Source organism: Aphelocoma coerulescens, assembly GCF_041296385.1.
Source record: "Aphelocoma coerulescens isolate FSJ_1873_10779 chromosome Z unlocalized genomic scaffold, UR_Acoe_1.0 ChrZ, whole genome shotgun sequence".
In the NCBI taxonomy this organism is placed as follows: Eukaryota; Metazoa; Chordata; class Aves; order Passeriformes; family Corvidae; genus Aphelocoma; species Aphelocoma coerulescens.
In genome coordinates, this window is record NW_027184085.1 from 2,311,200 (window position 1) to 2,332,998 (window position 21,799).

Sequence of the window (21,799 nt, forward strand, 5' to 3'; positions counted from 1 at the left end):
CGTATTTTTTAAAGGCACTTTACAAGTCATTTGGCATTGGAAAAGGTACAACTATCCATCAAAGCAGGGCTTGGGGATAAAATAATTAGAAATCACACAACCATAGCAAAGGAAGATTAGTGCTAAAATTAGAAACCATAAAGTTGTTTTTAGATTAGGCTGGAATCTGGGCAGGCTGCTTTATTGTAGCCTGTTACTTTAAAAAATGTAAGGTGAGAGGTGTGAATTGTCTGCATTTTGTTGTGTTCTAATGGAAATGCTGTTGTGAATGTTAGGTGGGATGATCTGTGAGGTGATTTCCAGGGAAATCCTTATGGGGTGGAAGTACAGTCCCATGTGAAAGATGATCAGCTGCTGAAGGAGCTGGGTTCAGTGCTGAGCTCTTCTCCATGTGGATGTCCGGTAAGGTTGGTTTGCTCCTAGTTTTGTTTCAGGGTTGTAGTGGCCAAATACCCACATTGCATCCAGAAAATGTGGTGGGATGATTGGAACTGGGAACTGAAATTGGAATTTCCACCCACAGGTGGGGTGGGTGCAAGTTGGAGCTGCTGTGGTCCCCAGACCTGAGCTGTGCCCTTGGGGCCAGGAGCTTCATCACTTTGTTTTTTTCTGGAACTCCTTAAGCATGAATAGGAATGAATCCTCTATCAGAGACAAGCATAAAATTGATCAGAGGACAGACTAGGAGAGCTGGGGGTATTCATCCAGGAGGAGAGAAGGCTCCAGGGTGACCTTAGAGCCCCTTCCACTGCCTGAAGGGTCTCCAGGAGAGCTGGAAAGGGACTTGGGACAAGACACGGAGGGACAGGATGAAAGGGAATAGTTTTATGCCAGGAGGGGAGATCCAGACTAGATAGAAGGAAGAAATTGTTTGTGATAAGGATGGTGAGGCCCTGGCACAGGTTGCCCAGAGAGGTGGATGTTCCATGTATAAATACCTTCAGGAAAAAGGGTCTTGATACTAAAGCCCTTCTGATACAGCTGGAAGGGTGTAACATGAGCAAGAGGTTGGAGGACAAGGTCAGGCACATCCAGGTGTTTTCACCAAGGAAGATGCCAAGTAGAGGTCCCTTCACCCAGAGAAAGGTGACTTCTTCATGGCTGGTGCCTTTAGGTTTGGGAGTGGGGGATTTCTGGGAGAGAAACCCAAACTTTGTGGGATGTGCTGCCTAAATAAGGACACAATTAGGTGTACCCCTTCCCCTGGTCCCACCAGAGGAACCAAATGAAAGGGTCTCACGTTCCCTGCTCGCTGGGAAGCACCAGCCCTGCGTGACCACCCACAGCATCTTGCCTGCACGTGCATTTCCTGGTGCCTGCAGGGGAAAAGTGGAGTTGAGCAGACTGCCTGCTCCCCCCAGAACGCTCCCCGCTGTGCTTCCAACTCAGTGAAAGCAGGACAACTCCTCATCGACTCTTTGTAGCCCGAGAACAGAGCCTTGGAAAAGTCCGGCAGCGGGAACTTTACTAATTCCAGCTAATGACTCCGAAATACTGACTGAGGGGAACAATTGCACATCATCAAAAGTCTCAGACAAAAGAAATGCACTGCATCGTAATAGCAAACGAAGCTGAATTTGATCTGATGGAGCACCTTTCATATTCCAAGCGTTTCAAAGCCCTTGGCAGAGTAATGAGCTGCATGCTGACAGCGGGGCCGCTGGACTGGGCTTGATGTGGCCAACAATAGCTGGCACAGTTGTTGGCAGAGGACCTGCTTGTGGTGGGATGGTGGCTGGGATGTTGGGGTTATCCTGTGCTTTCCTGTTTTTTTTAGTGCTGTTGGATCTCTGGCTGGTGTTAGGATGGGCACTGGAAGTGGCCGTGCAATATATGTTGGTCTTTCTTAATGGGGGCTTAGAAAAAGGATACAGAGTTTTTAGTAGGGCCTGTTGTGATAGGATGAGGTTGATGGTTTTAAATTAAAAGCAGGGAGATTCAGACTAGGTATGCTGAAGAAAGTCTTTATGATGAGGGTGGTGAGCCCCTGGCACAGGTTTCCCCAAGCAGCTGTGGCTGCCCCTGGATCCCTGGAAGTGTCCCAGGCCAGGCTGGATGGGGCTTGGAGCCACCTGGGATAGTGGAAGGTGTCCTTGTCCTTGACAGGGGTTGGAACTGGTTGTTAAGGTCCCTTCAACCCAAGCCATTTCAGGATTCTGTTAAGCAGGGGTGGAGAAACATGCTCGGACACACATGAGGATCCCTTGCCGCAGCTGTGAATAGACCTTGGCCTCCCAGGTCACCATCCGGCCCTCTAATCTTGTGGTCCCCATGTCAGTTTCATGAAGGCCCACGTACAACTTCAGCTCTTTAATTTTAGCTAGGCCAGAATAGCACTGGTGCAGCTGTGGGAACAGATATCTTAGTCCTGAAACTATTCCTGTGGCAGGGAAGTTTCTTGCCTGTTGCGAGGAGAGGAAAAGGTTAATTGCATATTTTTTTTCCTTTTTTCTTTCCTTTTTTTCCAAAGAGGAAATAAATGTACCTACCCCACCCTAAGGGGACAGCACAAATCTGTCAGCCCTTGTCGGGTGGGGGCAGGCAGCTGGGCTGTGTTAAGGAAGTCACCCTGGGGAGGGAAGGGGTTCGGGCCATGGGTGGGGGGCCTTGGCTGCCTGCCCAGAGCTGCAGGCAGAGAGGGGGCTGTGGTCCTGGGCTGCATTAGACCAGGCTCTAGTGCTGTCTGCAGAGCTGTAGAATCACAGAATGGTTTGTGTTGAAGGGACCTTAAAGCCCATCCGGTGCCACCCCCTGCCATGGGCAGGGACACCTTCCACTATCCCACATTGCTCCAAGCCCTGTCCAACCTGGCCTTGGACACTGCCAGGGATCCAGGGGCAGCCACAGCTGCTGTGGGCACCCTGTGCCAGGGCCTCCCCACCCTCACAGACAGCAATTCCTTCCCAGTATCCCATCTGTCCCTGCCCTGGGGCACTGGGAAGCCATTCCCTGTGTCCTGTCCCTCCATGCCTTGTCCCCAGTCCCTCTGCAGCTCTCCTGGAGCCCCTTTAGGCCCTGCCAGGGGCTCTGAGCTCTCCCTGGAGCCATGGGACTTGTGATGAGCTAATCTCACCCAGGGTTGGAATAGAATATGTGTAAATAAGCCTGGTTTGGTGTTAGAAAATATGCTGAGGGGTGAAGGAGATCTCAGACCTTGTCCTGTGTGACCCAGGTCCTTCACTAACTCCTTCCTTTGGCTCCCTGCTAACCAAGGAGGAGTTAGTGAAGACAACCAGATCCCAGCAGCTCCATGGCTTTCCTGGAGGAGCACGCTGGGTTGGTGTTGGGTTTGCTGCATCACCCCCATCCCAGCAGTTAAGGGAGGGTGGGAAACTAAGCTGCTTTGGAAGCCTGGATCCTCCTCACTCCATCTGTGTTTCCGTGCGCTCCAACTGGGTCGGGCTGATGCCATGGCAAGACTTCCTCTTGCAGACAGCAGTCTTGCATGCTGTCATCCTGCAGCGGGGGCTTGATGGTGTGCAGATGGATTTGCTTCCTGTTTCCCCTCCCATCGGCCTCGTGCTGAGGCTGGCCAGCCCTGCTTCCCAACCAGGAATATCTCAAGAGGCTGGCTCAGCATCTCCGTGATGACCCAGCCTCGTGTAGGTGTTTTGTTTCCACTTTTGAATCAATGCTCAAAGGAATGTAGAAAACACCAACATTTTAAGTTTCTTTGGGAGCTGATTGCAATAAAAAAATACACAGAGCCCATCCAAATCTTTCTTCTTGTGGTTTTGTATCAGCAGGGCTGGTGTGAGCAGCCTGTGCTCATCATCTTCTGAGCATAGCAGAAGGCAAGTCAGCTCTGGGGACTCAGGGGAGACTGTGCTCAGAGGAGGAGCAAGGGAAGGTGAAGTGGATGTGGGCCCTGGTGGTGTGTGTGAGGTGGATTTACATCCTTACACTTTGCCAGAGGGATGCTTTGCCCATGGTTCTCATTTCAGCTGAGTGTTGTGGTAGGGACAGGAGGGAAGATGTTGTGAAGTGTTGGATTTATAATTCCAAGCCAACGCTGTTTGGTGCAGGAGAGCATCAGTGGAGCCTGGGTGCTGTTTTCCAGAGGAGGGGTGGATCTGCTGAGCCTGTGCATCCCCAGGGGGCTGTGGGACAATGCTATGCCCAAGGGTGGGCCACAGCCCCGTGGCAGAGGGGGCTCTCACTGCCCCCTCTGGCACAGCTCCAGGGCGAGGGGCTCCTCTGGATTCTGCCAGATAAGTTTCCTTGTCTCCTGTCTGGGATTCACCATGTGTCTGAGCTTTTAATATCACTTCATTCTCCCTCCCTACATCCCATGCCCCTGTCCCAGATGTATTTGTTTAAGTGGCTTTAATTAACTTACATTTTCCTGTGCGTGACAGCTCCTTGAGGCTTTGGTAGCTGTTTTCTGTCCTTCCAGAGTTGTCACTGACATGTAGCACTTTCCCTGCAGACCAGCTTTCAAGCCTACCGTGTTTTTCCCTTGCTCTGCGGAATTATTTTAACATACTGAAGGAAATGGTTTCCATGTGAGCATAGTTGCACACACTCAATTGATTATTAGGTGTGATTTCCCTCATCCCTGCTGGTATCTACACGGATTTTGAGCAAGGAAGGCAGAGTGGCATAGGATGATGGCTTAGGTCAGATAGATTTATCTTCACAAGTGACAAGACTGATAACTCTGGAGTGGCATGGCTACAGGTGTTATCATTTGGGTGTCTCCTCAAGAGTGAAGGTTAATGTCTTGCCACTACTGATCCATCACAGTGTTATCTGCAGGATTTACAGGTCTTCTCATGCCTTTCTAGCAGCAGCAGCAGCAGGTCCAGATTTCTGGAGCTCAGAGCTGCTTGCTGCAGCCATAGGGATCATGTCAGGAAGCCCTTGCTCTCATGGATTTGTTTGAGCTCAAAGTTAGGGATAATTTCTGCTTGTTGCTGTGTAGTTTTATGCTTCCTCAGTGGAGGAAGATGGGATGGATTGGGACAAGCCCAAGGGTTGAGTGCTCTGCCAAGGGATGGCATCCTAGGATTGTTTGGGTTGGAAGGGAGCTCAGAGCTGACCTCATTCCACCCCCCTGCCATGGGCAGGGACACCTTCCACTGTCCCAGGTTGCTCAAAGACATCAGGCAGATGAAGGCAAGACAAGCCTTGATCCTGCTTTCCTGAGGATCACCCAAGAAATCTGACTAGGAGGATGAAAAAGAGCAAGGAAGGACTCAGATCTGAAGTAAAATCTCTTGGGGGGGAAAAAGAAAAAAAAAAAAGAAAGAGCAATAAATCCAGCAAATTAAAATGAAAAGGCAGCTAACATGAGTGACAATTGTACAGCATCAGATAACGCTGCATCCTGAATTCCAGTGGGATAGGAAATATGAAGCAAAAATCACTCAGGTGCTTCTAGATAGCGATAAGGAAAGCAATTCCCATTTACTGGTAGAAATAAAATAAGAGGTCGTGATAAACCCTCCATGACTAGACTGGATTAGGGCTCTGGCTGTGAAAATTCATTACAGGCATGCAAAAGAATGCGTATCGTGCCAGCTAAACTGACTACAAACACCATTTATTTGGAGAAGAGACGATTTACTCAGAATAAATAGATTTCTTTCAAAGGGAAGGGAGGGTTGATCTGACACAAATCTATATTCCTGACTTGTCATTTATTATGCAAATAAGTCTCACACCTTTCTAAGCCATGAGGAATGAGTTTATGTTGGAGTTTTATGTTGGAAGAATGATCTTAAGCTGCTCCAAGATCTCCAGGGCCAGGCTGGGGTTTCTTGCACACAGTGGCAGGAGATGATGATTTCAGGAGGGGTTCTGATGACAGTGAGGATCATGCATGTCAGAGGTTTTCAGATTTCCCGTGAACAAACCCATTCCTTCAGATTTTTTCCTACTATTTGTGATTTTTTACTTAGGATGATTTTATTTATTTTTAGTTTGCTTTGTTCTATTCTATTCTATTCTATTCTATTCTATTCTATTCTATTCTATTCTATTCATAGAGTCATAGAATCACAGAATGGTTTGGGTTGGGAGAGACCTTAAAGATCTTCTAATTCCACCCCCTGCCATAGGCAGGAGCACCTTCCAGTGTCCCAGGTTGCTCTAAGCCCCATCCAACCTGGCCTTGGACACTTCCAGGGATCCAGGGGCAGCCACAGCTGCTCTGGGAAATACATTTTCTTGTATTTTCTAGTATTTTATTTTACTTTGTTTGCCCATTTTCTGTAGGAATGACTATATATGGGGGTCATGTGCAGAAGGGAGCCTGTAGTGTGTTATCTGTCCTTGTCTTCAGTTCTCTTTTTTTTGGCATCAGCACCCATTAAAGCTGCATCACTCTGCTGGGCTCAGTGGAGTAGGGCATGTTTGAGGTTCAGACTCTGAGGTGGTTGTAGGTGGCTGCAGAAGCACTTAGCCTGATGTGCAGGGACCGAAACGTGACCTAACACCTCCTGTTCTAGCAATTGCATCTCTCAGGATGCTAATTTTAGAAAAAGAATTGAACTGGCAGGGGCCACAAGCAGAGGATGAAACCCTGATGTTCCATTCGGTGGAGAGAGGGCTGAGATAGTGTAAAAGGAGTGAAAAACAGCAACAACAACAGTGAATCAGAAAAGTATCTCTAGAAGGTTTTTTCCTGACAAGGAGGTTGTAATTTTTGTAGTTGTGTTTTGGAAAGACTCCTGATGAATTGTGTGGTCCCGAATTATATACGTGTGAACAGAGCTCTGTGGGGGGAATCCTGACCCACAAATCCACGAAGCTCCCATCTCTGAGAGGGACTCTGAGCATGATTGGACAAGTGGGTCTTCTAAGGCAGTGTGGATGTCAGGGGGATGCTTGGAAAGTAGAGGGATCCAGGTGGGACATTGTACAGTTGTAGGACACACAGAGAACCTGGGTTACAGCAAAAACACACTTGAAGGACTTCCCTAAATGCTTGGTCCCAGATCCTTCTCCATCACAGCCAGTCAAGGTATTTTCATGGATTTCTGTTTGTGGTGGTCTTAGGAGGCCTTGGCAATAGATGGCTTATGATGGGAGTAAAGGGACAGGGGGCAGGTCCTTGGATGAGCAGGAAGGACTGACCACCCAGCCTCTGCTGCAGCCAAGGGGGAAGGCAGTGCACGTTGCTGTCTTACTTCTCCAGGGATATATTACACTTGTGTTTTGCCCTCAGCATTTCTGTGGTGCTGGGCTGGCCGGGCTCTTGCAGCACTCTGGAGATATTCTGCTAATGGGATCTGACCTGATGGCTTTGCATGTTTTAAGTAAATTAAACACAGCTGCTAGGAAAATCCAGTAACCTTAACAGCACCACGGCTCCGTTGTCTGCATTGTAATTACAGTGGCAACCGCCGGGAAGTTCTACTTTCTGGTTTATTTTTAAATAACTTCTGAGCCACCCTTTGATCAACTGCTTCATCCCCAAGTCCTGCCTGTCCTCTCCCAAGGTTTAACCCTTGCTGTATCTGCAAGCATCTGTCTCATTGCACTTTCAGTCAGTCACAAAGGCAAGCAGCTGATTGAAAAAATTACTTTTCTCCCTAAATATATCCCATAGTTTTGAGCTGAGGGAGAATTTTAAGGCAGAGCTTACAGGGTGCATGCTGACTGCAGACACTGAGTGGAGTTTTATGGCTTCTGGGGAAGTGCAACTTGAAATATGCATCTTTTTGTTATGCTTTAGCCAAAATCCTTTGTACCCCTGCGGAGAAGTGGGTTTTCTGTCATAGTGACAACAGCAAAAGGGCTTAGATTTATGTAGGAAGCAACATTAGGAGCCTAATTAGTTTTTCCCTTGTCAACCCTTGAGTGCAACCCATGCCTGGAGAAGCAAATGGTCAGCTCATGGCATGGGTGTAGCTGCGTGCTCCTTCCCTGCATTAAAAACTCACACCGTCTTCTCCGTAGGAGCTGCACGGTTTAAATTTCTGAAGGACAGCCAGATTAGGGAAATGACTTGTGGTATTCCATCGGAGCCTGCAAAAAGGCTTCAAACAGCTGTGTTTTAAGCATGTTCCAGTGCAAGGAGGTTGGCTCAGCATCGTGGGATGCCGGTGTTACCTCGATGGTAGCATGTTTGGGGCACCAAAGCTGCTGCACCTGAGGTCATGTTGTATTTGATAATATAATCATAGAATGGTTTGGTTTGGAGGGGACCTTTAAAGGCTGTCTGGTTTCATCCCCTGCCATGGGCAGGGACACCTCCCCCTATCCCAGGTTGCTCCAAGCCCTGTCCAGCCTGGTCTTGGACACTACCAGGGATGGGGCAGCCACAGCTGCTCTGGGCAACCTGTGCCAGCAGCACCTTCATTAAAAACCATGGTTCTGGCTACCCTTCATCCTGCTGGACACGGGATGAGCTGTCTCACAGAGATCCGAGGGTACATTTTCCATCCTGTTTTCCAACCTGACTCCTTCTCTTTTCATCCAGGCTGCCCAGGACAGGCAGATCCCAGCTGTGGTGCCCTGGTCTGCTCTCCCATCTGCTGTCAGCAGCACGTTGTTGTGTTTCCTTGGAGAGCAAAGCGGGTGCCTGTGCATGTGATGTGGGTGAAAACACTGGCTGAGTGTGATTGAGGTTGTAAAGTTTATGAGATTCTGCGTTTTATGGTAAATTTTAAATTGACACTGCAATCAGGCGCATTAGGGTTTGTAAAGGAAAGTCGGTGTGATGTGTTGCAGAACACAAGGTGGCAATTTCCTCTCTTATATTGATCCTATCAACAGCAAAGAATGAAGCAGCTGCTTCTTGGAGGATTGGTTTTTTAATGCGTTCATTTTATGTAATTTGTAGAGTATTATTTATTATGTGGGGGTTTCCCCCCTTTGCTGCCTTTCCCTCTCCTCCCATTTCTAGAAGAGTGCAGAGCTGTCTTACCTACACTTCTCACCTGTAGATTTCAAAGCCCTTTCCAACCACAGCTGACACTGTTGTTTCCATTCTCACACAGGAAGGGGAAAACTGAGCATTGGAGATTGGAAAGGATGTCAGCCCAAAGATGCAGCCAGGTCACTCCTCCTTCTGAGCACGATCCACACACTCAGTTCTTTCCGAGCTGGGAGGGATGATCTGTCTCAGGGCGGGGGTTTTTTTTGCTGGAAGGAGCAGTTGCTGGCAATAAAAAAACCCCAGCAGTAATCATCCCAAACGCTCTCCTAGGCAATGAAATGTCCATGTGTGCCAGGGCATGGCAGAAATGCCTTTTCAGAGTATGTTCTCCATGTGGGACTTTCTGCGGGGATGTGGGTGACTTGGCTCCTGTGATTCTAGAGGGCATCTCCAGGGCACTGCCCTTTTTGAGGCAACACAGGCTTTCAGTGAAGCTCAGGAAGAGTCTGGGGAAGTCAAAGGCTCTTCAGGGCATATGAAGGAAATGGGCAGAGGCCGCTGGGAGGAATGTGGGGGTCACCTGGGTATGAAAGGAGATGTGAGATGAGCTCTTCCCCAGGCTTAGACTCATTACAGCTGACTCACAGGAAATGTTTTTTTTATGATGTTCGGTTTTCAGATATGCCAAGAAGATTTAAAAACAACTGATTGCAAAAGTCATGAGCATTTAAAAGTGATATTTGATGGGGATTTCTTGAAGATGCTGTAATACAGCCTACTGTAACAACATCTGCTTCCCAGATTAACAGAGGGTTTGCAAACAGCACTTGGGAAGCAACCTCCGAGATTATTTCAAAACTGCAGAACAGATTTGGTGAACGATTTATGACATGGATTTGCATATCAGTTGTTCTTTCTTTGTCAAATTTATTTGTTTCAGTCCTGTTACGCAGGAGGCACTGGAGCGGTCCTGGAAGTGTGGGTGTGCCAGGATTGTGCTGCTCATCACAGCAGGGGCCTGAGAGAGCAGAGCTGCAGGGCATCCCCATCCCATGCAAATGGGTTTTATTTTGGAGCTGTAGAAACTTAGACTAGGAGCTGGAGGTAGGCTGCAGTGGGAGATAAAAATATTAACTTGGTGCCCAGTCTCCTTTTAGAGTCAGTGGATGTTTGGCCGGTGGAGTCTGGAGGGTGTTTCACACCCCGAAATAGATACTGGAGTTTGAGTAACTAAATGGGTCACCCAAACCAAACACCCAAATCGTGCCAACTGCATCCCCATGGGCTGCAGCAAGAGCTGGGGCAGCCACCACATGTGTAGGTCACAAGTCAGCTGCTGGGCGTGTGTGTCCATTTTTGCCCTAGGACACATTGCTTAGTCTCCATCTGTCAGTCAGGAGGGATGCAGGTCCAGGATTTTGTCTGGCAAAGCCAGGCATGGGTCTGGGATAGCTTAGGGAGTCCGGTGTTGCAATGAGAACCTGCAGTAAGGCAAATAAAGCCAGGATCTGCATTTGGGCACCCCAGCTGAGATGCCTTAATTGGAGCTGAATCCTGCCTGATGTGCCAGGGGCTGGTGCAGGTTTATCAGGATGTCCCTGAGGGTCACTCTGTGGCCTGGACACGGGGAAGGACATGTCCGTGGTCTGTGCTGGCTGTCAGTCCAGGGCAATCCTGTGCTTCAGGTGAGCTACATTGCAGCTGCTTGCTGGTCAGGACTAGAGCATGGATGGCAGCCTTGGAAGTCCACTGGAAATACATGAGTGCTTGTGCTGTTGAGGGTAGGGCTGTTCTCAGTGCAGACACCCTGGAGAGAGCTCTGGTGGTCCTCAGCATGGACATGGACCTGTTGCAGTGAGTCCATGGAGATGCTCCAGGGCTGGAGCCCCTCTGCTCTGCAGCCAGCCTGGGACAGCTGGGGGTGCTCAGCTGCACAAGAGAAGGCTCCAGGGAGAGCTCAGAGCCCCTGGCAGGGCCTAAAGGAAGACTTAGAAGAAGGATGGGGACAAACTTCTCAACCAGGTGCGTTGCAATAGGACAAGGGGTGATGGTTTTAAACTGAAGGAGGATCAATTTAGATCAGCTGTTAGGAAGAAGGTTTTTTTGCAATGAATGTGGTAAATACCAGCACAAGTTGCCCAGAGAAGATGTGGATGTCCCAGTCCTGGAAACCTTCAAGGTCAGTCTGGACAGGGTTCTGAGCCACCTGCTCTAGTTGAAGACGTCCCTGCTTGTGGCAGGGGAGTTGAACTAGATGGCCTTTAAAGGCTCCTCCCAACCCAAACTGACCTGTGATTCTGTGATAAAGGCTGTTTCTTCGCATGGGCTTGACCTCAATAGCAGGACAAGCACTCCCCATCACCAGTTTATCTGGCAATCATCCTTCCCAGCCCAGGAGCTCAGCCCGGCCAGGCGAGGGGGAGGTCAGTGTGCTGAAGAGAGGCAGAAGCTCCACTGCTGGCGACACATGGTGAGAGGAGCAGCCCCGCGAGTGAGCTGATGTGGCACGTCAGTGATGTATTCAGGGAGGTAATTAGAAACCTGAATGTCATCTCCAGGAGGGCGTGCTCGATTCTTTCTGCAAACCACCCTAAGAAGCTAAAAGGGACCTTATGGCTGAAGGGGAAGCCACAGGCAAGCCAGGTTGATTTGTAGCTTCTCATTGCACGTGTCATTTGGGAGTGGGAGAATGAAGCCTGGTCTGCCCTCTGCAATGCCCATCCTATTTTGGAAACTGCTACAAGGGCACCAGGGCATCTTCTGGTTCAGAGGCTGGATCATGAATGTGTTTGTTCGCAGCCACTCTTCTTTGAGGGTTAATGAAACTGTGATTCAGGTGCAGCCTTTTCATAGCCCAGAAACTCCCATTTGTTGTCCTGTGAGAATTCTTCTGTGCCTCACACAGCAATTTGAATGGTATTGAGGTGGAGTCATAGAACCACAGAATCATTTAGGTTGGAAAAGCCCTCCAAGACCGTCAAGTCCAATTGTGCCCCAGCTCTGACAAGGCCACCGCTGCCCCATGTCCCCAGGTGCCACATCCACGCGGCTTTTAAACCACTCCAGGGGTGGGGACTCCACCACTGCCTTGGGCAACCTGTGCCATGGCTGGACAGCCCATTCTGTGAAGAGATCTCTCCTCATATCCCATCTAAATCTGCCCTGGCTCAGGCTGAGGCCGTTCCCTCTGGTCCTATCACATGTGAGAAGACACCAACCCCACCTGCCTGCAACAAGGTGTTGCACTGCAAGCTGAGCTCCCCTGGCTGTGGGGAGCAGCTGCAGTGAAGGACTTGTGGAGAGGAGAAGGAGACTTTAGCTAGGAGTTAGAGCTGAAGCCCAGCATTGCTCAAGGGAAATGTGGTGCCAGCCCCTGCCCTGGTGCTAGAGGGACGTTGTGCACCGACCCAAGCAGAGCTGATGAGCTTTGCCATGAAGCCAGGGTCCATTGCATGATTTTTACAGCCTCCCCTGTGAATTTTGCCTTAAACAAACATGCCCAATGTGGGCATGTTGACAGCGGCCTGCATTAAGCTCTTTGTGCCCTTGCTGATCACTTTTGGCTGTAGAGTGGCAAATGAGTCATTAGTCCTCGGTAGCAGTGGCTTCTTGTGAGTTAATGATCTGAACAGGGCCCTGGCTAAGGAAGGAGGTTGTGCTGGAGGGCACCAGCTCACAGCAGCTGGATGCTCTTGAAAGCACGTGGACTCATTAGGTGCAGGGAAGTCCCGTTCTTGGGGCTGATCATGGCCCTGGGGCTGGCCTGCAGCCACTCCCTGCTCCACCACTCACATGTGCTCCATGTGTTGCCTACTGCCTAAGTGTCCTCAGACTGCCTAAATGTCCTCACTCTGGTGGTTGTAGAAGCATGGGAAGGAAAATTAGAGGCCATCAGAAGGGTTACCCTTCATGGTTTTGCTCTGTTCCTTGAGTGTATGTGCACAAGAGTTATTTACCAGTGAAATAGATTGGGTAGGGTGATCACAGCCTGTTGGTTTCTCCATCCTGGGACAGTCATCCAGGTATCAGCCTGACTTGGAAAATGTTGTTGACACTTTCCCATGAAAATAATGAGAATTAGGATCCCATGAAGGCTGAATCAAGATCAGCTCTGTCTAAAAAGCTGGGAGAGGGATCCCAGTTGCTTCCCTGTATCATGAGTAATGGGAAATAGTGCTGGTGGACCCTGCACTTGTAAACCCATTCAAGGGCTGCCTGGAGAAGTAAAAGAGATGCTTGGGTGATTGATTCAGTCAGAACCTCTTGGAGAACCTGGGAAGAGAAGGCAGTGTCTCCATCTCCAGCTGCCCCATGGTAACAAGTGTCTCCTTGCCTTGATTTCAACCTTCTCATGTAAAATGGAGACTGCACGCAGTGAGTGGCTGTTCCTTGCTTTGCACACCACTAAGCCTTGGCAGGGAGATCCTGTTTCCCTTGCAGCTTCCATGAGAAGGAGGGAACCTCTTGACCCTGGCCAGGACTCGGGTACAAACCCAGGTTTAAGGATGGGTGTGAACTGGTGGTGCCATTTTAAGGAAAATACCCCAGATCATGGCTTCTTTGGCATGCAATACTCTTGTTTCCATCTGACTGCTGAGCCACAGGAGCATTTTCCACCTGAGCACTCCTACATCTTATATGCCCAGTCCTGTAATAGCCACAATGGTCTTCCTCTGTGTCCTCACCCAGGAGGAGGCCTGGGCCACCCTCCCAGGCTGTCATAGGGGGGACTCAGGACCCTGTTGATACGCTGGCTGCCTGCTGGTGGTGGTCTGAAGTGGAGTAAAGTACCCCAAAACATCCTTCTGCTGATCTCCTTCATCAGCCCTGAGTCCTGCCCACCTCCAGCCAAGCTGCCAGGCCTCCCACATGGAGCTTCTGGAAGTGCAAGTCTCCGTCATTTGCAAGTGCAAGTGGTGGCCACGAGCTTCTGTAGAGCTCCATTTCTCCAAAAGGTTTTCCCAAGCTAGGAGGGACAGGGGACTTTCATGGGCAGAGCTGGGAGGATGCTGCTCATACACCTTCCCTCTGTGCACCCCAGCATTTGCAGAATGTGGATTTGTTGCGGGTACTGCTGGAGGTACCACCAAGCTATCACTGGTAACTGAACTGTGGGCGTAGGAAGCCCCGGGAAGTTGATAATCCCAAGGGGACCAAAGTGTAATGTTTATCTGTGGGGTGGGATGGGTGAAGCAGCCCAAAGCTGCCTCAGTGTGATCTGTTCCTGGGGTGTTCATCTCCCAGCTGTCACTGGAGATGTGATACAGTGGGAGGATGGGGTGGGCTTCCACCTCCATGGCACGGCGTTGCCAGGTGATGGTGTGACACAGGGAAGGGTGGTGAGCAGGTGAACTGACCCTGGAAGCACGTGTGGTGGGAGAGCAGGAGCAGGCCTGGCTCCGAGTTTTCTCATTGTCCCGGCAAGGCTTCTCCAGAGCCGGGCCTTCTTAACCACGTAATCAGTCCTGGATCTGATGAGGGGTTTTGTTTTGTTTTTTTCCCTTTCTGTTTTTCCTTAGGAGATGGTCAGAAGAGCAAAAGGAGCATCACGATTTTGAAACAAAACCAAGGGTACTGGTGAGTACACACCAGGCTGAGCCTTGTGGGGAGAGCTGGCAATCAGGATGCAAACCTGGGCGTCCTGTGTGGTTGTCCTGATACCTTTCTGGGGTCTTGGGGTTCTGATCTGCTCTTTAGTTACTGAGATTTCCTGTGGGAGAGCAGGTAGTTTGTCGTGTTAATGGATCAGCACAAATCATCTTTACTACGATTCTCTGCTGTTGTCAGCGACCAAACCTCTAATTGCTCTTCCTGTAAATCCGTGGAAGATGCTCTCATCACTATGTGTGTTCTCAGTGCTGAGTGCTGGAAGGAGCAGGCGGCAGATATGCTGGCAGCTGCACAGGAGTGCACCAAGCAACAATATTTGTTAATGCTTGGAGTGCTTTTGGCTGTTGTTGTGCTTGGCCCCGTCCAGACCGAGTCGTGGGGCTACGATCTGGGTGGCATTTCAAGGTCCTCTCCAGACCTGTTTTCTGCAGCTGTCACACAGGAGGCTCTGACTTGGATGTTTGCCTAGAGGTCTTGAACAGGAAGAAAGGAGAATCCTTTTTTTATCTGGTTCAGATATGCCAGAGCCAGACCCTGAGCTCATGCTTTTCAGCTATTTTGCGCTGTGTCAGGTGGGAGGCTGGGTTTTTTTCCACCATCTTCTTGTGAGCAACTTCCTAGTTTGCACTGGCCAAACCCTCAGCAGAGCCTTCCTGTGAGTCCCTGCCGGTTCCCATCCCTCAGGGACCAAATTCCCCCATCTTTCCTCTGTGCCTGTGTGATGGGTCTGAGGAGCATCTCGGTGCTGGTTTATCACAGAATTGTAGAACCACGGTTTGGGTTGGAAGGGACCTTAAAGCTCATACAGTTCCACCCCTGCCATGGTCAGGGACACCTTCCACTATCCCGGGCTGCTCCAAGCCTCATCCCACCTGGCCTTGGACACTGCCAGGGATCCAGGGGCAGCCACAGCTGCTCTGGGCACCCTGTGCCAGGGCCTCACCCCCCTCATCATAAAGAATTTGTTTCTTACATCTATTCTTTCATCTCTGCTGTAGCCTGGACTACTGGAGCAGTGCTGGTGGAGGTTGGATCATGGAGAGATGCAGATTTTTAAGACACACCTGAGCTCCTATAGTACAGTTTGGGTGTAGATGAAGGGAGAAGCTGACACAATGTGGTTTCAGGAAGTAATCTTCAGACATTCAAAAACAGAGAGGCCCTTTATAGTTAGTGGGAGTGTTTTTATCCCATGTTGCATCTGATCCAGTTTGGGCAGCACTTGAGGATGAACAGAAGCCCGTCCCTCTTTGCTGGCTGCAAGAGCAGCTCAGGTGAGGGGATTGTGTGTCTGCAGGGTCACCTCCTGACAAGGCAGCCAGGGAGGGTGCTAAGACCCTGCTTTTCCCCAACACCCCTGCCAGCAGAAGAGCCTGAGAAGGGGCGCTTTGTTCCCAGGCATCATCCCTGACTCCAGAACAGGTTCCAATCAGTGCCTGGAGCACAGACTAAATTTCTATCTCCCACACCTCCTACTGCTTCCCTGCTGCCTCTCTGCAATCAGCTAGACAATAAACCCAGACTGTCTTCCTGCAAGCAGCAACCCCTACTCCTGCAAACAAGGCAGCCAGGAAGGCCACTGGCTGAGCTGAGTGCCATCGCCAGCCTGGGGTGGTGAATGTGCTTCCCTCCCCAGGGACCTCTTGTACCCATCTGCTCCCAAATTCCAGCTGTATTTCCCCTCCATGGCCCCAGTCTCCTGGCAGAGATGGTGACGAGTGTGTATCTGAGGCACCGGGTATTTCATTGCACTGGCTTTCCAGACTTACACCAGAGGGGGTTTGGCCCCCTGAGCTCCAGCAATCCTGAAGTGATCCAGCTTATTAAACATCTGCTTGTGCTGTCTTTAACATTAAATAATTGGTTCCTCAGCATATTTGAGTTGGAGGGTATCTAATAATCCTGTGAACTATCCATCAGGCTCCATTATCATCCCTGCACTCCTGTGCCAGCTGCCTCGTGTCAGCTCTGCCTGGGGTTTACAAATAGATTTCGTTTCTCCTTCAGTTTTGCTTCTTTTCTTCTGTCTCTCTCTCTCAAAGGAGCTGTTTCAGGCTCCTTAAAAATTTGTGCTGACACCCCCATCAGCATCTTTCTGCTGGCTGATGAGTGATGGGTCCCATCCTCGTGGCTGCCTTCGCTCCTGACGGGGTCCCCAAGCAAAAACTCTTCATTTACCTCAAAAGGAATAGAATTGTTGTCTTGACTGAAAGGATTTCCACCTGCAAACCGATAAATCTTCACATTGTTTGAGTTTTCTTACCGGCTCAGAGGATTTGTAGGATGCACAACGATGACTTGTCAGCTTGATGACTTGTCTGCCCTCTGGCAGACCAGCAAGGCACCACTCACGTGTGGGGTACAAACCATGGTATTTTAATAAGGATGCTTAAGAGGGCTCCTAAAAAGCCTCCTAGCCAGGTGGGTAACGTGAGAGCTGAGAATAGAGTAGAATAGAGGAGAATAGAGTAGTTTGGGTTGGAAGAGACCTTCAAAAGACATATTGTCCAACCCCCCTGCAATAAGCAGGGACATCTTCAACTAGACCAGGTTGCTCAAGGCCCTGTCCAGTCTTGATCATATTATTTTTGGTGCCTGTTGCTGCTACTGCCGTGCTAGCTATGGGAGAGATACTCAGCATCCTTCAAAAGTCAGGCTTGTGCTCACCTCTCTGGGCCTGCAGCATCCTGGATGAGGTGGATGGGTTGGGAGATTATATCCTTGTGGATCTGATTTGCTTTTAGAGCTAATCCTAAAATCACACACACCAGGGCCAGGGGCTGCAGATGCATATATTCCCATTTTTACAGGCTTTGGAGGTGCTGCTGGATGTTTTGCCAGTATCAGGGAAAACATTGCTGAGTTTTACTCATGCGAGGTGAACTTCTTCCTTTGTATACAGCTTCGGAAGTGGCCTCTGCAGTGGAATGTTGGGGTTATCAAGGCTGGTCTCAGGCTGACAGGATGGGATTGCAGGTCATACCAAGGTGTAGTGCTAGGGCAGGCAAGGGGAGTCAGAAAAACAGGACCTGTCTCTTTTATGAACATCTCCCCATATGGTCTGAACACTTGTTTTCTGACTTGTTGTAGAGGTGTCTTTTGCTCCTAGGGTATAGAACGTGAAAGGCAAATTCCAGCAGCTTCAGCCCATTTAGGAACTCTCCAGCACATATGTTAAATTTCAGCCCTGCGTTTCTATATTGCCCTTTAAAAAATCTTTCCCTTTCTAACCTGTCAAGAGGAGATTGATAAGAGGAGATTAATATCCTAAAATAGCCAGCTGGTACTTCTGTAAAACATGTCAGTGCGATTGTCTAAAGGACAAAAACACGGTATTTTGTACCGAAATGTGTTTGCTTTTGCAATAACAAGTTTCACTTTGCATCCCTTCCCTGGGTCCACTGTATTGTTGGACAGGGGCCATCACTTAAGTGAGCTTGCTGTATAAAGAGGAAAAAACAGGATGAGAAAACCTATAAACAGGGTAAATTATTATGGAACAGGGTAAATTATTATGGAGCAAGAGGTATTAACAAGAGGTTAACGCATGGCTGATGCTGGATGGTGTAAAGTGACCCAGCGAAGTCCACCTACCTTCAGCAGAGGCAGAGACCTGCTTTTCTGAGGCATTTGCAGCATTTTAAAGCCCACAAATTCTGCTTGTCCAGAAGACGTGACAGCGCTCCGGTGTCACCGTAAGACAAAAACCTCCCTGATTCCTGCGCCTGTGCCCTAATGTCATTACTTCCCTTCTTTTGCAGATCCGCATAATGACATTCATGGTCACACACGCACACAAAAATACTTTATATAAAGAAAATGAATCTGGCTTCAGCCGGCTCTCGCCTTCTGCTGCGGTTACCTCCAGACCCCGGCTCGCCCAGGGTGAAATGAAAAGGGGAGTTAATGTGGCGGGGTCATTTCTCACTGCTGAATTGGTCAGCCGTCTACAGAGCCAATTTCTGCAGCTTTTCAGTGGCGTGGCAGACCCCTGGGTAATATTTGCCTGAATAGAGCCCTAAGTGTTTAAGCTGTATTGCTAGGAATGGCTGTTTTATCCTATGCATCTGAGATTTCAACTCATCAGACATGAAGCAGGTCAAGACTCTCATGCCATTGTGTGCATTATAGCGAACAGAACAGAATATGCTTGATAAAAGGGAGGACTTAAAAGAAATGCTTCTTTAGACCTGAAACTTTCAAGTCCCACAATGCATCAAAGACCCCTCGTATAGACTTTGAAAGGGGTGAAAGGCATTACCTAATATTCGGAGGAAATGAATAATAAAGCATCCCAAGTGCCTGGAAACTAATTTAGGAGTGCACGCTGCACTGTATTGCCTCTGCTGGATTTGCTCCCCAGAAGAGTTGCTAACAAAAGGTTTAAAAAAAATAAAATAAAATGGCGTTTGGCGACCAACTTTTCTGCCTTGAAATGCCCCCTTTTTTGTAATGTTTCCCGGTAAGAGTTACTTATGAAAAGATGAAATACAGCCTGTGCTGCAAACACCAGGTCTCAAATGAATCTCGGGAGCCTGTAAGGTTTCCCACCATTCTCCTCCCCACCGCAGCCTTTTGTTCCTTCATGTTGAAAGCGCTGCTTGCAGGATGCTTGCAGGATGCCCAGGCACTACCTGCTCGTGGAGTTTAGTCACATCTTAGGAAAAAAGAAAAAAAAAAAATCAACCTATTTCTGTGGCCTTTGCTTTTGTTCCAGCAAAACCACCTTTGTGTAAAGCCAGGGCTGCTCTGTTGGTGACCTGTGGCTCCTTGCAGCTGGAGCTGAGAGCTGGGTACCCTGCTGAAGGTACCAGGTGTGTTTCTGGCATCCCCATGGATGCTGGAGGTGCTCTTTGGAGCCTGAGATACTTATCGTAGAGTTTATGGTTTAGTAAACGGTTTAGTTTGGAAAGGACCTTAAAGCTCATCTAGTTCTAAACCCCATGCCATGGGCAGGGACACCTTGCCATTACCCCAGGTTGCTCCAAATCCCCATCCAACCTGGCCTTTCCAGAGGTTTCTTGACATTGTTGCTTCTGAGATGCAGTGGCTCCTAATGCAGTGGTCACTAAGGATCCCATGGGATTTGGGAGCTGCAGAGCTTGTGTGGGCTCAGCCTCTGCCTTGTGTCATGAGATGAGTGTGGCTGATGGGACATCCACCCCGCTGGGATTGGTGGGAGAGGCCTGATGGCTCTGGGAGTATGGGATTCAGCAGAGGGGAGGTTTTGATTGCAAGGATAACCTGTTTCAGAGCAAAGAATAAAACCTTGTGGCTTGCAGACTTTCTTCAAATGCCCTGAAGTTTTGGGAGATGAGGACAGCTGGGCAAGGATGTTTGGGCAAGAGGGGCTCTGCTGTCCTGCTTGCCGTGCCCTTGTCCGTCCCCTCTGCCTGTGTTCGTCTCATTGAGCTCTGTTTTTACCATCTGTGGAGATCAGTTAAATTTGAGTGCTTTTTTACCTGCTTCTCCCTCAGGCTACAATTAATTGAGGGCAGGAGGGCAGGCAGGAGTGCTCAGGAAATATTTACAAGAAGGAGGGGATGTTAATGGGCCAGCAGAGCTGGACCAGTGTGGGATGGAGGTGATGGACAGTGGTGATGGGGGCTGTGAATCTCCCACTTTTTTTTTTCCCCACTGACCAGGGATGATTAAAACCTCAGCTCTGTGTCCAAAAGAGTTAAATCTGGACTTCTACCCCCATAAAACTCCTGGTGCTGGGGCTGCTGTTTGAGTGGAACCTTCTGAAGTGGAAGAAAAATGCGATATTGGGATGGGGGAGGATGCCTGTGAGTTACAGATCACTGCAAAGTAGGGGGAAGGAGAACTTTAACAAAATAATGTTTTCTCTTATCAGAGGACAACCCAGCAGTCCTATTAGGCTGGGACCATTTATTTTAATTACCAGTTTTCAGAGAGGCGGTGCATGCCCCATCCCTGGCCATGCTGGAAGGGACTTGGAGCACTGTGGTCTGGTGGAAGGTGACCCTGCCCATGGGAAAGGGGCTGGACTAGATGGCCTTTAATAGTTCCTTTCCAGCCCAAGACATTCCATGTTTCTTTGGATCTGTTCAGCAGTTCTCCATAGCACCCTTCCTGACCAGGGTGAGTGCAGTCATTGGTACAGGGCACTGCTGGTGTCAGCCACAAAGCCCCCCTGGGTGGATGAGGCACAAGCAGTGGTGTACAGGGGTGACACACAAGCCCCAAGCCTTTCCACCACCATTTTTCCTTAACACTGGAGAGCCAGGTGACAAAAGCCTGACCCATCTTTGATAAAACAATAATCAGAAACCTGGATGATTTCTCATGGAAAGGAAACCTCGCAGCCCTGCGAGGGGAGTCTCATGCCGTGTCTTAATGATACATCAGTGTCCAGGGACTTTTTAGTCTTGTGCTTGGGTTTTATGATCCATGTTACTTCTCTTTTAATTTTTATTGCTTGGCTTTAGTTTTTGATACAGTGCTGGAAGCACCTTGGTGGTCAGGGATGACTCCCTTAGCACTGGCTGTCACCTTGTGGCTTGACCCACATTTCAGGGAGGAGCAGAGGGGCCAGACATGGGCTTGACAGCCCTTTGATGTGGTGACACCCCTGCCTGTGTCAGCCTGTGCCTGCCAGCACTGTGGGCTGAGGGGCTGGCCTTGCTGATCACCCCCCTGGTCTGGGCTGCTTTCTCCTGGGCTTCAAGCAGAGCGTGGCAGGACATGATCTTTTCCCCTGCAGAACATCTCATTCAGGGGGTCTGTGACCTGTGCTCAGGTTCCTAGGACATTGCTGAGCCAGGAAAGCCAGGTGAGGCACTGCTGCTGGCTGGTGCTGGTTTCTTCCTCCCAGCAGATCAGGCGAGGTTTGCTTCCCTTCCATGTGGGTCACCCTTGCTGTAGTTTTGCTTCTGGCTTGCTACCATTTTATTCTCTCATTGCAGAGAGAATAAAATCTTCTCTAACATCATTCTGATAGATAAAGGTAGTAAAATGTGGAAAACTATGAGGTTCATCTGGGAAACTTTATCATTTCAGGAGCACAGGGGATCAGCCACGCTCTCCTGAGCTGGACCCTTACAATTTTCCCTGTTGTGCTGGTGGCTCTTGTCTCAGAATACCTCTGGATAAGATGAGCTGTCAGGGGAGGCAAAGGGAAGGGATTTATTTAGCCTGACTGGGAAGCTGGCACTGTCCAGGCTTTATGGTAATGGGGTGACTTATGTTAAGGAGATAGTTGGGCTGCACTGGTTGGCACCTGAGTGTGAAGGGACACCTGCCCTGGGTGTCCCCTGGGGCTCCCTCCACGCCAGCTGATAACCTGTGTCATTGAGGAGAGGTTTTACTCCTGGCTGCTTGGCATTTCTGCTTGCTGCT

At 49.4% G+C, this 21,799-nt stretch overlaps 1 protein-coding gene across 4 annotated transcripts in view; it reads left to right on the top strand.

The window, feature by feature from the left end:
• The window catches only part of ZBTB7C (zinc finger and BTB domain containing 7C), a 153,068-nt gene that overhangs the window by 61,268 nt on the left and 70,001 nt on the right, over positions 1–21,799 (top strand). For all 4 annotated transcript variants that reach the window (XM_069002061.1, XM_069002063.1, XM_069002062.1 and 1 more), the window contains exon 3: positions 14,347–14,404. In XM_069002061.1, the coding sequence (XP_068858162.1) occupies positions 14,347–14,404 (58 nt within the window). The remainder of the gene's footprint in view (positions 1–14,346; positions 14,405–21,799) is intronic.